General features: G+C 43.1%; 1 protein-coding gene across 4 annotated transcripts in view; it reads right to left on the bottom strand.

The window, feature by feature from the left end:
* Positions 1-17,484, bottom strand: part of SLC2A9 (solute carrier family 2 member 9) — a 139,948-nt gene that overhangs the window by 96,459 nt on the left and 26,005 nt on the right. For 2 of the 4 annotated variants that reach the window (XM_076335945.1, XM_076335946.1), the window contains exons 4-5: positions 12,810-12,908; positions 6,115-6,275 (exon numbers count right to left, since the gene is read on the bottom strand). In XM_076335945.1, the coding sequence (XP_076192060.1) occupies positions 6,115-6,275; positions 12,810-12,908 (260 nt within the window). Of the gene's footprint in view, positions 1-6,114; positions 6,276-12,809; positions 12,909-16,755; positions 16,843-17,484 lie in introns of those variants that run through there. The other 2 variants (XM_076335948.1, XM_076335947.1) reach the window with 2 other exon arrangements.

The raw sequence follows: 17,484 nt of genomic DNA on the forward strand, positions 1-17,484 counted from the left end.
ATATTTTTAAAATTTCAAAATGTCTCAATTTCTCATTCACACTACACCAACAGCTGTATTTCTTACAGTTTTCATCTTACAGAACTTTCTGCTCAAGTTTGAGGGACTCATTAATTCAACAGTGACTCGTAAGTCTCATAACTTCTGCAGAAGGAAATAATTTACAAAAGAAATGATATGTAGGATTTCATGGGCCTTTGACAGTCAGATTCAAACACTGACATCCAAGGTCTCATTTCCTGGACACTTGGAAGAAGAATGGTTAAAGATATAAGATCAATAGCTCTGCTGCAATGATTCTCTATTGTCAGATGAAGTAGAACACCCACCCAGCACTCAGAGAATCACTGCTACCTTATACACATCTCTCCACAAATACGGATTTAAATGGCTTTTTGCTAAATTACAGCCTGCAGCCAAATGGCTAGAGAAGCCATTATCATCAGGTTCAGCCTTGTGAGCGACTGAAAAGTTTCTTACGATTCCCAGGCAGAGTCACAGCCAGGACTGGGATATCTGCTGGAGATGTGGTGGCCTCTCTACAACACATCACGAGACAGCTGCTTTGCATTGCTTATGATCTAACACAAGACAAGACACCATAATTTTCACAATTACGTGGCAAGAGAATGATTGTACCCTATGTTTTCCATCTGTGAGTCACCTCAGTTATACGTGGTAAAGCAACGGAGCTTTGTCTTTACCAGTCACATAATTAAGCACAGTCTTGTTTTGGCTCTAGAAGTACAAGTCAATACTGAAGCCTCCAATCCCACTCACAACAACATATGAAGGAAACAACTGATTTGAAAACAAATTTACCTGGAGATAAACAACACTGATGATATAAATTATGAGGATTCTTTTAACTTTGACAGTAAATAGCACAGGCTGAAAATATACCGATTTTATTAAAAAACTAAAGTGGTATTAAATTTGTACGTATTCTCAATGGATTTTCAGTCTTTATATATTGTAATTTCCATGCAAAAGAAGAGCAATGACCAGAAAGGCTGTCTACCCTTTTCTTTTCCAAAGCAGGTAACAAACTGACCCAGCGGTCCTCATTCTTCTCGAGTTCAACACATAGGTACCAACTGGAAATCTCCCACTCATTGAACCAGTCATCCAACTTGTTACAACAGATCAATACATTTTTGATAGGAAACATTTTTAATACTTGTATTTTTAATTACTGCTCCTGCTTTCTAGTGTTTTTTGAACATTGTTGGAATGAATAACATTGTTTGAAGATCAAACAATGAGAAACAGCTCATTTAAAGTACATGTTTATACAACATAGCTGTCAAGCATGATGACTTTACCATTTGAAACAGATTTTTCAAATGGATATAATTTGAGAGGGCTAAAGTAATATAAATAATGCCAGAAACAGAAACAAAATGTTCATTCAAGTCAAACAAGTGCTATACATTCATCTGAAGTTATTACTTTCTTCTTCTTTAATTTAAATAAAACCTACAAAATATTTATCTTCTTAGAAAAAGTTGGCCAGTGACCCCTTATTCTATGCAGCAAAGAACAGAAAAGTGCAGCCTAACTAACAAAGATAAAAACAAAGAATTTTGTCTTTGCCAGATTGAAAAAAAAATGAAAACAAGGAAGTAATATGCTGTTTAGAGTGTTACTATATAAAGCATGTAAAGTTTTGGTAATGAAAACACTGTGCTAGGTGTCTGTGGCAAGGTTTTGGAAGTGAAGGGGCTGCAGGGGTGGCTTCTGTGAGGAGACGGAACGAGGGAATAACAAGGTCAGTGGAGGAGAAGGTGGTGCAGGACTGAGCAGGTACATCCCCTGAAGGACTGTGGACCACGAAGGACCAATGCTGGAGCATAGAGAAGAGTGAGAAGGAAGGAGCAGCAGAGGGAAGTTGCTGTGCACTGACCCCAACCCCCTGCACCGCGTGTTCCCTCACTGAAGGGACTGAGTGTGACCTGCCGTGGTACCAAGGGCAGGAGAGAAGCCTGGAGTGATGTTCAGCCTGGGAAAGTGGGAGGAAATGTGTTTTAACATTTGCCTTGTTTCCCAATACCTGATCGGTAATTAAGTATTTATGCTAATTGGCAATAAATTAAGTTAAATTCCCCAAGTTGAGCCTGTTTTGCTCATGACAGTAATTGGTAAGTGTTTTCCCATTCTTTAGTTTGATCTGTAAGACTTCTCGCTCCTGTTCCTCCTATTTCTTCCCCAGTGCCCCCCTCCCACTTGGGGGGTGGGGAGTGACGAGCAGCCAGGTGGGTGCTTGGCTGCCAGCTGGGGCCAAGCCACCACAAACATAAACAGTGGAAACAACTTCTCATCACAGCTCCTAAGAAAAAAATACAGCAAAACCCTCCAAACTCCCCATGCTGTCTGAGTTTACTTCCAGTCAGGTCATATTGTATTCAAAATTGTAATAATCATAAAACCCCCTATGCTTTCCTGGTCACGTAGGCCAAAACCGTATTACCTTAGCAACAAGGCATAGGGAAAAAAAAGACCCAAACCACTGCTTGTATAGCTCTAATTTAAGTTATATAAAGATACCACACTTAATAAAGCACTGCAGCAGACACTTTCCCTTGGGAAAGTCCAACCAATCTTGTCAGATAAGTGTGCACACCACACTTACAAAATATAAGCGTGGAAACTTCAACACTAAGCCACCATAACAAAAGACAAACACTGATGTGTTGGTCAGCCTAGTCATTTCTCTCACATCCCAAATCACAAACTGACAACGTACCAATTGTCCAAATGGTACATGAAACCTATTGAAGTATAAATATCATACCTAGTTCTCACGTAGCACATTTCATTTTTCAGTCTTGCTGAAGGCTACAGAGCACATCAATATCCCTATTTCTGTAACTGGGTAAACAGAGGAATAGATAGCGAAGTGGACTCAACCTAAAGCTAACATGCAAAACAGCGCCAGACCTGGGAAAGGGAACCTGGACTCAAGTTCCAGTCCAGAGCCCCACATGGTTCTGCTGCAGCTACTGCACTAAGAATACTACACTAGCATTCATTTAGAGATGAAGATTTTTGTTCCTTCCATTCAAATAATTCAGAATTTTCTCCAGCCAAAAAAAATAAAGCACTTATGCGTTCCAAAAGGAAGATGCTTTCAAAAACTTCTGACTGAGCAGAGAGCGTTTGTCACAAGCAGCTACGTCCTAAGCCAGGCAGTAAATGTTGCAACTTAGTGCCAAAACTGCTTCTCTCTAAGACTGACTACCCGTACTGCTGCAGGAATGTAACTTCCAATCCTGTACTCAATCTGAAGTAGTCCCAAGAGAAAAGACATTTGCTGAGTAGAAATCCGTTTCTATAAGCATTCCAGCTGAGACAGACAGTTCACCCATCAGCTAGACACAAACAGAGCTAAGCTTTAAGGATTTTTTTATTGCCTTTTTTAGGTATTTTGGATATTGAAAACACTTGAGAACCTCTTCCTCAGAATTGCCCTTGTCTTTTTGCAAAATCACATACGATTAATCTCTTGTGATTTCAAGGTTGTCATTTGCTCTCATGATACTGGATAGTTCCAGAGGCCAGAACAGAATCCTAGCAACTACGTGCCCTCCACAGCTGCAGTAACTTTAATTAGGGATTTGAATTAATAATCCTTTTGTCTAAAACGCACAACTAGGAAAATGATAGAATTAAAAGTTTTGTCAAAAATGTATTGTTGTCTCAAAATTCAGTAATAAAAAAGACTCTAGAAGCTCCACTTGGGAGCAAATATGATACCTTATACAAAAAGGATAGTAAGGGAACTAGGTGTTTAAATAACAAGCTGTGTGTTCTTTAAACTAGGTGTTTAAATAAAAGCCAGTAACAGATTGAATACTAGAACACCATTTCAACTACAGTAGATGACTGTGGTAGCATTCTAAGATAATAACGATAGTGGTAGCATTACTAAGATAACCCAGAAAAATTCCCTTAATCGCTTCATACTCAAAACGGTTCAGTGTGCTAGAGGGAAGGCCTTGTCCCTCTCCTGCAAACGCCTCGCCTGCAGTGGCCTAAGCAATCCACTGAGCATGTCACTCTGGGTGTTCAGGATACGCAACAGCAGCTGCTCTTTGGTAGAAGATAATTTAAATTATGAAGTGTCAAAGACACATTTGAACATGGGACTTACGCTTACGTGGATGAGGGCTCTCTTTGAAAAAATTACATCTCTCGAAGTAAGTAGGACCTAGGAATCTGGTAATTTGCAAATTATGTTATTAACCTTACAGCAATATGACTCAAGAGTGCTCTTTTTGAAGTCATACATTATTTCTGACTCATGCTTCTGATCCCCCTTAGTTCATTATTCTGTGTCAGTGCAAATGGAGCTCTGCTTCATCGTACGTACAACCCTCCAACCTACACTTGAACAATTTAACAGCAAAGTATTTTATTGTTCTGTCAACATGTCATAATGTGCTCCTCAATTACCGTACCAGTAAGTCAGTCCGGTTTCCTCGACCAGACGAACACATTGCAGTGTGAACAGCAAACTCAAGAACCACGCTTTGATGAACAGCCCTTATCCACTGTCCCTGAGAGACACAATCCCTTCCCATCTCTAATCAAGTACTCGTACGCCGTATCTATAAGAGAGCTGTTTTCATGATTTAACAGGGATAAACATAATGAACAGGGGCAGAGTCTGCAAGCTTTGAAGCTCTGTCCTGGCAACATGATCTGCTCCCATCAAAGTGGTATTCATATGACCGAGATCAGCCACCACTTTAACAAACCTGCACACAAAGTTGTTCTACTCTTCACCAAAAATTCAAGTCTTCTATGAACCCATTTTTTACTTCACTTTTTAATAAAGTAAAGAAGACTCAGCAACAATTCTGGGAATTAATCAGTGAGTCAGGCATAGTTTCATATATTTAAGAACTGTGTAAAAGCCAAATTGATGATTTGGCAGAAGAAACTGCAAACCTTAAAAAAAAAAGTGACTATGAAAAATATTTAAGAATTGAAAATCAAATGGTGAAGTGAAGGGACAGAATAAATTAATGAAGAACGGATAATAGTTTTACTGTAAGCATGAAATGGAAGAACCTGAAAACATGATCTTTGAGGTGAAAAATGGGATGTGGAAGAGTTGGGAGAATGACAAACAGGCCTAGGAGGGTACAACCTAAAGTGATGGAAATAGTAAAAATGTAGAACAGAAAAGTAAGAACAGTGGAGGTGGACGCTTATATTTAAGCCTCCATGAGGACCTTCTCCAGTGATTTACCTGAGCAAAAATTATCAAATGATATAGAATTTACAATTAAGGAAAATCCAAATGAGCAGTTAAGATGAATGCTACAATGGCTTTTTTTTTTTCATGCCCTTCTAAATATAGGTAAATTACAAATTACTTTTAAAATTCTCTTTGGAAGACTGTATGAAACAAAAACTTGACAGAAATATCTAGTTAGTACCTGCAGCAAAAATGCAAACACACACCAGCACAAACATTCCTAACACACTCATATTCCCTATGGTCAAGTCTTGGTCAAATACTGCATTGCATAGAACAGGGAAGGCGTCCCCACGCTTGAGGAAGACCAAACACAAACTTCATCCTAGTTTAGTTCTTCAAACTGTGTTTTAAGTTGACACAAGGAAGGGGGGGGGGGGGGGGGGGGGGGGGGGGGAAGGAACAACAAATTTTTATTACCATATGACAACAAATGTTGTTGAGATGCAAACAAGACATATTGATAGCTTCACCTGTGGACAGTAAGATACTCAGCAGACTCTTGAAACAAGAATCTGCCAATCCTTTGTGACATCTTTCCTATTTTATGGTATTTTCCTTTTGCACTCTTGACAATTCAACCTCCTTGACATCTAAACCCACTGCCTATTCAGAGCAAATGGCTTCTGCGACTCAAATGATGCACAGTAAGGCCAGTGAGAAAGGTACTAATTTTACTCTTGGAATTTGGAACTCTTAGAAATGAGTTTTCATGATTTGAAGATGTTTAAATTTGCATTCTGGTGAAGAGGGTTTTTTAAAAAAAAAAAAAAAAAAAAAAGTAAAGCCTTCTAGAGAGACCAAGTGAAAAACTGCTTTAGAAACTAGAAGTTTTCCCATACACTTACCGCCCGAAGAACTTCACAATCGGGGTAACAATAATGGCACCCACAAGGCCACCAATGGCAAAAACAGAAACAGTTATAGACCAGAGGAGAGTCAGCGTGCTTTCATCCACTGAGAAGCCATATCTTCTTTCCCAAGTTTCATTGTAAAACTTCTTGATATACTAAAAGAAAACACATTATAATAATACTACATGTAAAAATCACACTTTAAGAACACAACTGACAGAAACAGAATAAAAAAACCAGTAGCCTGCTTGCAGGAATCACCCTTGCTCTTGTATCTCCCTCCTCCAAAAAATGGGGCCTCATTGCTAGATGCAACTGCAATACAGGCTAACTGAACCAGTCAAAGCATACGTACATTTAACTACATGCCAGTCATATACAAGGTGGGGAAAAAAACACAGGTAGACATGAATGTAGAACAGGCTGATAAAAGAGAAACTCCTATAAAGCAAGCATGTTGGAATAAGTAGGAATTCTTTTGGTAAAAGCCTACACTCTGCTCACCATGAAACATTTATCATCTCTATTTTGTATTTCAGTCCTAAAATGCAGATCTCAGATTTGCTCAAAATTAAGTGCCTTTTACTAGACTATTTTTTCCAATGGGACAGTATTGTAAAAGTAAGTGACTCTATAGCAATTGTTTAGCGTAACACTAGAAAAAAAAAAATAGAGTGAATTGAAAACAATTGGCATTCATGGATTGAGGGAAGAAGGGAGGCTGTGTCCACTTTTACACTGTATTTATGACACTGCCGCATCTGGCAGCCATACAAAATCAAGGACCTACTAAGCCAAGCAATGAAAGATAACATTTTTGTCCCAAAGAATTTACAGCCAAGACAAATAACTTTTAGAGGAGGGAGGCAAGAGCTGACAGCTGTTGGTTTGATACTGATGGGGGAAAAAAAAAGCCCACAGTATCGGTCAAAAAGAGCTAGTTGTCTGACACCATTAAAATTAAGAATCCCAAATCACTTTTATAAGTATGTTATAGCTTCTCCCTTCAAATTTATATAAGCTGCTTTTCGAATGAAGTTCAGGCTGCTGAATAAGGTAAGCAATTTCTTTTCAGTAATGAAAGATGTATCAAACACGAAATCAGACACCTAAGATCCTGATATGAATCTATCTGCCAGACAAGCTGGTTCTCTTGAAAATGAAAATCTGAGACCTATCTTCTAACTCTTCAGCTATCCTGAAACCTACAGTTTTCTCCCATGGCAGCTTAATTTCTTAAGAGCCTTCCATAAGGGCCCTTCCAGGGTATCTTTTGAAAGTCCAAGTGCCTCCTGAATCTCTGGTGAACTCAGACAGATGCCTGAGTCACGGTTCTCCTTTGCAGAAGCCACGCCAGCTCTTCCCCGAATTCTCACTTTTCTACTACAGTTTCTGCTAGTTTGTCAGGTACAAATAACTAGCAAATTCTTAGCATGTATGTTCCAAGTTTTCCCCCTAAAAACTACTTTTTTCTTAAAGTCACATTAACCCTCTCAGTCTCTCAGTTACTAAAGCTATTTAAAAAGAAGCTGAACTGTGATAAAAAATAATTCAAAATATAGGCTTTGTCAGTCTTGAACAAATGCTAAGGTATTTTGGCAACCTGACACAAAATTATCACTAATTTTATTCCATATCTCTACTGACATTTCAGCTTCTCCAACATATCCCCGATAAAGAAGGTTCCAGTGTGGGACTTTCCCAGACTTTTCCAATCCAAAACATTAATCCAGGTTTCTTGTTATGTCCTCGTATTTTCTGAACACCCTTTTTCAGCTTCATCTATTAGCCTTATATCCCCAAGCCCTCTGTCTGGACATTTTTTGTGCCTGCTGAAAGCACCCAAACTCCAGGACCAGCTCACTCTTTAAGCCTTCAATGTGCCAGAGTTTATATTCTTTTTCTGCTTTCCTCACATGAGCACAACTGCAGGTTTTTGAAGAATGTCTTCTAACAACTTCCCTTCCCTGATGTTTACTTACAAAGTTTCTTCATCTTTCGAAAAGATAAAGGATGTCATAGCTCCAGTATGACATTTTTACGCAGTCTCTGTATCGCTTGCAGAGACATCGCCTATTTATTTTCTTTTTAGTCAAGCTTCCTCATTTTTATGCTGTTCCTGTTTCGAAATCAAGGAAAGCTCCAATGCCACCGTGGTGTCTGATGCTCTGGCGAGGATACAGTACCAGGCAGTCACTACTGCAGAAGGGCATGGCACGCTTGGGCAACACTCTTACCTGTTCTGTGTCACCACTCTCTGACAAGCTCTACAGTGTCCCAAAGTTTAATCTTGGCACTTTTCCCCAGTTTCTTCTCAGATTTCCTCCAGCATGTCATAGGTAGTAAATTATCCTGAGGCAGGACTCTGCAGTACAAGCCTACCACAACATTTTCCCTGCTCAAACTAGGGATTTCAAACTTCAGGTATTCCAGCCTTGGACACATAGACTATTCGATTTGAGGACTTTATTTAGATGAAACACTACCTTTCCACCTGCAAAGTACCTAAGAATGGTGGAGGTAAACGTAGCACTTACTGTCTTACTTCTATCAAGTTTCTCGTAGGCCTCTTGTGCCCTGAGTTAAAAGGAGGACAGGGACATTTCTCCCATCCTATCTTATATGTTTCTATACAAATAGACAAAAAAAAACCCTCAAAAAAGAAAAAAAAAGTCAATTTGGTGCTTGGCCCATTTAGAAGAATCTCACAGTAAATTTTCAAATGAATCTGCCATTAAATCAAGTAATACATCTTCTCTTTTTAACACCAATACTCAGATTATATTTAGATTCAGATATCTACTGATTTATTTGAAGTTCATTGCTGATAGTAATGAATACTAAGAGAAAACATTTTTAGAACACTATTAGCATTTCTTGCTAATGATAATGGCTAAAAATAGTATGCAAATTATTCTCCCCTTGTGTTATGACTAATTTTCTCAGCATAGCTTTCTTATTTACATGGAGACATCAAATAACTGCAAATATTCAAGAAAAGAAAGTACAAACTACAACACTCAATAGTAACAGATAAATGTGCTGGCATGTACATCACCTGTGTCTGGATTCCCACTGCCAATAAATGGGAAGCTAATAACACATACAGGTTTTGAGGAGTCGCACACGAAAATGAAAACCCAAAGAACAAAACAAATCTGATCCAACAAATCCACTGGATTTGAATCCATTGAATTCTGTGGAAAGGCTCCTTTGGGATTTTAATCAGTTGTCTGAACAACGCTAATGGCATAAACGTGTATACAAAAATTTTAGCCCCTAACCAAGCCTACAAGGAGTGGTAGCTGACTGCTATCAGCATCTTGTCTTCTGCTGCCCCAGTTCATTAAGGTGCTAGGGTGGAAAATATAAGGGGAATAAGGGATATATATATATATTTTAGTTATTTATACATACATAAAAATATAAGGGATATATTTTAAATATAAGGGAAATATTTTCCTTGTCTCTTTAACTGTAAATAACTTACATCAAGGGAATAGATGAGCTGGTCTTTAGAGAAGAAAAATTACCTTACCCATAGTTACAAGGGTCACTCCCACATAGCGACAACTATCCAACTGGCTGACAGCAGGCTATACATTTTTGCAATAGTCTCACTTTCTCCGTACCAGCTCTAAAAGGAATGCAGAGCTGCAGCCGCCTGCAAGAAGGGGCAAGGGCTGCGCGGCAGTAAGTGGCAGAGACTTTGCTTCCCGCACAGGGCACAAAGCACATCACTGTTCTACGGACGTTGCCCACAACCAGTCCATGGAATGAATTGTAGAAATTCAGCTCAGAAAAAGGCAGCTTCAACTTGTATTCAATTAAAGCATTTGTCTTCCTACTGCCAAATGCTCCCACACGTTTTTAATAAATTCTGGTAACTCTTTGAACAAGCCCATGGAGACTTCCAATTCTGGGTTTATTACGTGGTCAAGCACTGTGTGCAGGGGGAAGCACACCTGCGACGGGCCACTGATCTTTCCCGCAGAAAAGTAGGGGACCGAGTGGGAAGCGATCTCTGCTCTGAGCAGAGTTGGTGCAGTTTATTCCCCTCTTGCAACAAAAAGGAAGTTGGACTGACTCTACCTTAAGAGATGACCTGCAGTAAAGTTCACTAGTGAGAACTGCAGGGGTATTCCCCTGCAGTTTGATGAGCTGGCACAACGTTCAGCACCATAAGGAAACATACACAAGCATTTACAAACAGTTCTTCAATGTTTCAGTCTTAAATGAACTTCCCCCCACCCCAGCTTAGTCATCGTGCTGATGTGTTCAGTTCCAGGATCCTGGAAACATGCCATGTTTCAGTCAACTGTCATTATCAAGCATTTTTTCAATACCTCTCAAAGCATCACACAGTCCTTCTCTAAGGTTGGAGGACTTTAGGCACCAAAAGGAATTGTATTGAAGTAAATAGGGGCAGAAGATATCCAACACCCTACAGAGAGATGCTCATACGATGCAGGCTGTAAGCCACACATCACCAGAACAAGTTATTTGTCCTACCAAGTTTATAAATGAAACTCAGCTTACAGCTTTTAGGAATTACTGCACTCCCAATATAACCTCTTATAAGAGTGCTGTTCATCTACAGCTAAAAACTGCTCCCCTTTGATTTTCCTCAGTCACCTCACATCAGTATTCCCAAAGGGTCACCTTGCAGCAGATTTGGTGACATACAGGGGGGAAACAGATGGGGCAAAGGTTCCTTTCCTTATGCTGCAAGAAGCACAGCTTTGGAATGGCTCGCTCCTCCCCACCATGGCTACGAGCAGAGCCCAGACTCTTCTCTTCAACCTGGTCACTGCAGCTCCGGGGACAGGGTCAGGAAGGTGGCCTGCCCTAGGCAAATGGATGACACAGATTAATCCTGGGGCTAGAGAGAGGACCAGCGGCCACACTGGTATTTTGCCCTTGAACTACACAGCCATGTATTCCTTGTCAGTAGGGTGTATAATTAAGACTGCTCCTTAGCCCAAGCTAACGTATGGCTAAACATGAATAAGAAGGACATGAAGCTCTCAAACACTGCAACACCACGCTGGAAAAAGGCAGACTTCATGCATACCTGTCAACAGTATGACCAAAGCCATCAACATGGTGCCCAGTTTCAGTCCAAAAGCAACAGTAAAGATCTCAAGTGAAAACGGACAATCCTGGAAGCGCTGCTAACCACAAGGCCTGGAATTTAGCATTTGTCACAGCACGGTTGCACCTTCAACCTCCCCGCCCGCACTCTGGTCACCACTATAATCTATCACATGGTTCAAACCTAACCATCTGAGTGTTGCCAAAGAGCACGCCCTATCATCCTTTCTTTCCCTTACTCCCGCAGGAAGTGGCAGCAGAGCTCTGATTACCAGGACGGCCCATTTTCTAAATGGCGCTTAAAAGTTTAGAAGCCGGACCATTCTCACTGCTCTGCTGACAGTACCGAGGCAGTGCAGGAACGATGTCTACCATCAGGACAATCAACACCATTGCTCACAGAATTTCAGCTTCCTGCTGATTTCTTCCAAGCCATGTTTATCTTCTGATGACTACTAAGGTGAAATGATGCCTAGACATGTCATGCTAGAATAAACATCCAATCTGTCTAACCCTGTGTTATTGGTACAGAAAGTACCAGGAACTTCAAGAAAATTCCCAGAAGTTACATGGGAGGCAATTAAAACTTCCTACACGGTGTGTCTCTTCCTAGTCCTTTGGGTCATCAGTTTACCAAATAAAATACACATATGAAACATAAATTTAAAAAAAATTCTTCTTTCATTATTTGCATAAATATTGCATCCATCTTTAATGTGACCAACCAGTTCAGGTGGAAACCTAGCCACACATTTTAATAAGAGATTTCCATAAAAGAAGGAACTTCGCTTTGGAAAGGAAGTATTCTGAAATGGAATTTCCACCATTAGTTTCCAAAATTTACTAGCTACTTTTTCAAAATAGTATTGCTTGTAACTCCATTGAATTGCTTACTGTTGTGCTTGACTGAATAAGGAGGATCTCTAGACAGCCAGTGTGAAAACAGAATGTTCAGATTTCCATTTGTGATAACTGGTATTTTAATGAAATCACCCCAAATACTGTAGACTGATTTCACAGTGCTCTATTCATCAAATCTATTCCATATGTTGCAGCCAACAGATGGTCAACACAGCAGTTTTGAATTCAGAACCAAACAAGGCATCACCGCGAAATGCAGAAGAAGAGGCCCATTATTTAAGAGGAAGCCAGAGACATTTTTTATAATATTGGTACTGTGGGAATGAAACATTGTGCAACCCTCCAGAACTGAATGATGCAAACAGAAGTTGCTGAACACGTGCATAGAGCTACCAAATACTCACTAGTCAGAAAGATAGACTATTAAAAATACCTTATCATGCAAAAGCGTGCAAGAAGATTAAGTATTATTCTGGGCTTGGGGAGAATGAGAAACAAACCACGTGCACCTACTCACCTCAATCGCAGCGTTTAGTTTCTTGATAGCTACTGAATTTATGTGAAAACCTCACAGACAGCAGAAAGAAGCTTTTGGGCAAAGGGAAGTTACCATATGAGATTTAACCTCTTCTACTACATCAGGAGGATTATAAAAGCAGGATGTTGAGGAGTGCACACTAGCTGGACAAGGCTGCCCTCTACCGATATTCAATTCCAGTTTTGTAGTCACTTACCGCTGCAGGAGCATTCACCACCGAGAGATTGTAACCATAAAGAAAAGACGACCCAAAAGCACCAGTTAAAGAGGCTACAATAAGACTCCCGGACCAATTCTGAAAAACAAAGAAAAGATGCAGCCATTGTTAGCATACTGTAAATTAACGTACCTCAGGTTTTAAACACTCCTTACACTATCTTGCATAGCTCCTGCAGGCAGATCTCCTTGCTGCAGAATGGCCTGAAACACTTCCCCTTGCTGCAGTCCGAGGAACAGTAAATTTGAAGTGACAGCAACTCAGTTAACATTTACCGAGGCACAAGTGAACATCTGAACTTCTTTCAACCTCACAGATTTTTGCTGCAAGCATCCCATCAGCCTCCACACCAATAAGTAAAATGCTGGAGAAGCATATACTCAGCAAAGGAAACTGTTGGCAACATACCACTAACATAATGAAGCAAGGAGTAGTGTATATTTGATGCAACAGGTCTGTGGGTAGACCTGACTTAGGTGAAAGCCTGTGAGATGGTATGCCCCCTACTCCCATGCATATAAGGATTAGTGAAACTGTGACCAAACAAATTAAAATGATGCCTACAAACTAGGTTTTGTAATCCACATGCAAGTCTCCAAGAGTAATTTGCTGCCACACACACATACACACACACTCCGGTGGAGATGCCATTTGCCCTTTTTCCCCAGCGACACACCTGTACCTCTCCCTTTTCAGCTCTCCTCCCTCCATCCCCCTCGTCCCTTTTTTAGCCCACCTCTGCTAACAATTTCTTCTTCCACATCAGCTGTTGAATAAAAGGTAGGGCTGCTTAGATACTGGAGTTTCAGTCAGTTAATTTGACAGATTTTTGCATTTTAGGGTCCTTTCCACCTTCCCCAGTGTTACTTTCTGCCACTCAATTCTCCTGCTGCATTACAGAGAATGGCAGAAGTGACCATTGCCATTCCCAAGAGACATTAAAGTTAGTGTTTTGGTGGCTGTTGGTTGTGAATGTTGTTTTGTAGATCACGGAAGACAATGCACCTTTCTTGACTTCTGGGTATGTTAAAGTGGATGGCTTTTTAATGTGTTTTTAATTTAAAAAAAAAAACAAACAAAACTCTGCTAAGAATCTAGAATTTCAGGCACAGCTCACTGTCATTTTATGCCCAGCCTCATCACTCATCGAAGCCTCAATCTTTTCAAAGGGAGAAAGAACTGCTTAAGGAGGCCTAATAAACTCAGCTTCAGTTATATCACTTATAGCAGAGTCAATACATTCTGTCAACTGCACAAAGCTGTATGTTTGCTTTGGAAAATGAAGACTTGGAGCATGAACTAGCTTTGTGTAGCTAGCACATGGCATAGCAGCAGCGACAACGGACTGGAACGAGCTCCACCAGCCCCACAGGCACAGCAGGGCAAATGAATGCACCATGGTTGTCAGCATATGCCAGAACTCACGTTCCACACTGTCGCTGTAGACTCACTATGATCCGTGAAGAAGGGATGAGATACTCGGGTGCCAGGGCAGGGACTGCAGCGTACAGCCCAGCACGCGTGGGGTCTGCCACGCTCCGTAGCTGCCACTCCTGAGGGCTCAAAACGTGCCCTGTGGGACAGCTAAGTGTTTTTAACTTCTTCCACACAATGTGGGAACTTTTTAAGAGATTACACGGTTTGTTAACCAGCCTGTTTTCGGTCAGGTCAGGAGGAAGCATACGGGATGGGGGGGGAAAAGCCTCATGTAAGAAATATATCCCGTTGAGTTCATTACATAAGCCAAACACAATTTCTTATTATTAGCCAGCTTCTTAAAATGAACCTGCCACACACACAAAGCTTTGCGCCATTACTTTGGTAGCAAAAAGTAGACATTTTGACACAAGGCTTTATTGAGCTTCTGGTGATAACACCTCATATTAGGTGTCCATTATTTCTCCACTATACACAAGCATTCCTACACTTAGGAGGAACTGCTACTACTCTGAACTAATGACGCTGAGGAGAATATTCCTGGAGGTCTACCAGGCTGCTCCCAAAGGGCTCACAAATGATAAGCACGAGTTCACAAGTGCTACGTGGTAATCTTGATGCAATATTGCTAGCCAACAATGCCAGACCCATCAGAAAAATCCTGCAAACAAAAGGATTCTGATCATACAGCCTCATGTATATTAAAAACTCCCGTGAATGCTTAAACCTTTCAGCACAGACAAATTATATGCACATGGGGCTAAGGGGAAGATAATGCAGGACAAATCACAGAAGTGCTGCCAAATTAGAAAACCCTACATCCACTTTATTTTCAAGTGTTGCAAATAGCTGGATTCAGAGCCTACTTCAACACCAAGAATTTTTCAAGTATACAGCCTGCTGCAGAAAACCTCAGACTTACTCAATTCAGAGTTTTACAGTTCTTGGAACACGAACTTCAACTTCTCTGTGACCTGTCTCCTCACACACTATTTTAAATATTTGCTTGGACTTCAGCAATGCCAGATAAAAGATGAAAGCACAATAAATTAAGAACGCAAAAAAAAAAAAAAAAAAATCAAACTGTTGCTCAGAAAAATATTAACCTGTGACAACACTAACAAAAGGAAAAGAAAAAAAACCCAACCCAATGTGTTTTACAGTGACAGGGAAACAAGAAGGTGACCACGCCTCCCTCATAGTTGTTCCTTCACCACCATCCGTGTGCTCATGCGTCGCTGCCGTGAGCGTAAGGGCAGGTAGGTGTGACCGTCACCACAGCAATAAGTGTTCAGTCAGGAAAGTTGCATGTTAGTTCACAGCCAAGACCTCCAGATACCTGAGAACTGCTTATTTGTGGGAGTCCACATTTTTGGTCTTATCACAGATCCCAGGGCACCGTGCTCTGAAAGATGCTTTTCCCAACTCCCGTCCTTGTTCAGCGTAGCATTTGTGTCAGCTACCATGAGCCTTAAATTGTCTTTTTCAAAGTGCATGTCAGTTTGCATTTCAGTTTTCAAAACACAGTTTAGAATACTGTGTTTTGGTTAATTAGGTATAATCCCCTTCTCAGATTAAAACACACTTGTCAGCGTACATAAGGAAGTTTTAATACTCTTAAACGGATACCGCTATGACTTTCTATTGATATTGAGAACCTGCATTTTGGAGCACCTTACCCGATACCCTTAACGAGATCCAGTTTCAGGGAAGCACCGGGTACCCAAGCACTCCTGAACTCAGAGAACGGCCGAGCCCCTGTTGAGCACCGCCGCGAGGCCGGTGGCTGCCGGCAGGCGCGCCCGTTGGCACGGCGGGCCTTCAGGCTGCTCTGCCCCTCGGGGCTGCGGGAGAAGAAGGGAGACCTCCAGCCCTCTCTCCGCGGGTTTGCCCTTGCCCTGAGGACTTGCCGATACGGGCGGTCTTGGGAAGAAGCGGTGAAGCAGCCCGCGCCCTCGCCTTGTTCTGCTCCCGCCGCCTGTGGCTCCACCCGCGGGGGCGGCTGCTCTCCCGTGCGGGCGCACGGCGGCTCCCGGCGCTGCCCTCCGCCCGTCCTCTGGGTCCCGGCTCGGCGGCCGCGGTATTTTTAGCTCTGCCCCCGCGCCTGCTCGCCGCCGGCCTCTCCTGCACCGGCACCAACAACTTTCCGAGCGGGGAAGGGCTCGGCGCCGCCGCTGTGCAACCTGAGCTCTGCCTCGCTCTCGGGGGAGCAGCGGGGAGTTACTCCGGCTCCCACAGACACCGTGCACCAGCCTCGCTTTTCCTCCCTCCCCACCACGCTGGGGAAGGACGGAAATCACCCCCTCTCCGGTTAACCGTCCCCGAGGCGCGGGCAGCGCAGGCCGGGCTCCCCGCCCGCCTGCCTCCGCCGCCGGGCTCGCTCCCGCCCCGCTGCCCGCTCCGCCGGTTACCCACCGCTTAAACAGCGACAGTCATTTCCAAAACAAAATACCCTCGGGGAGGCGCCGCGCTGCTCCGCGCTACTTACGCTCCTGCCTGCGCGGCGGCGGCCGCCCCCCTCTCCCCGCGCTACCAGCGTGGCCGCCTCGGGCCCCGCCGCACGGTCCATGCTGCTGCCGCACGTGCGCAGCGGCCGCGCATCTCCGCCGGGCAGCGCGGGGGCGCGGCCGCGGGAGGCGGCGGAGGCCGCAGCCGCGCGGGGGGGGGGGCCGCGCCTGGCGCTCGGGGGGTGCCCGGGCGGGCGGCGGCGGTGCCGGCAGCCCTGGCCCCGTTTCGCAGCGCCGGCCGCGGGAGGACGCGGCTCCCGGGAGGGGAGAGAGTGGGTGCCTGGCGCACGCCGGCCGGGGGCTGCAGGCAGGGCTCAAAGGATGGAACAGCCCGAGGTCATTTATCTGCGTGCTTGTACATAACTGAAGCAAATGTGCGTGCCCGGCGCCCTGCGTGTGGTTTCCCGGCAGGCCTCTTCCCTCAGCAGGCATCCACCCGGCAGCGCAGGGAAGTGTCACGAGTGGGTGTTCCTCCCGGCCCCCCGCCGAGTGGCACGGGGGCTGGGGGACCACGGCTGGCAGGGGGCGCCCACGCCGCGGGTGCCGTCTGGAGACCTAGGCTGCCTTTCTGTAAGCAAGACGCTAGAGTAAGGAGGGGAAGCGTTTTCCCGTGTTGCCAGAGGCTGGAAAGTGAAGATACCACAAGACTTGTAGCCAATTAAGATGTTAACTACGCGGTGTATGGATGTTTCCACAGCCTTAGGAGGCTT

This window comes from Aptenodytes patagonicus, chromosome 4, assembly GCF_965638725.1.
Source record: "Aptenodytes patagonicus chromosome 4, bAptPat1.pri.cur, whole genome shotgun sequence".
NCBI classification, from domain to species: Eukaryota; Metazoa; Chordata; class Aves; order Sphenisciformes; family Spheniscidae; genus Aptenodytes; species Aptenodytes patagonicus.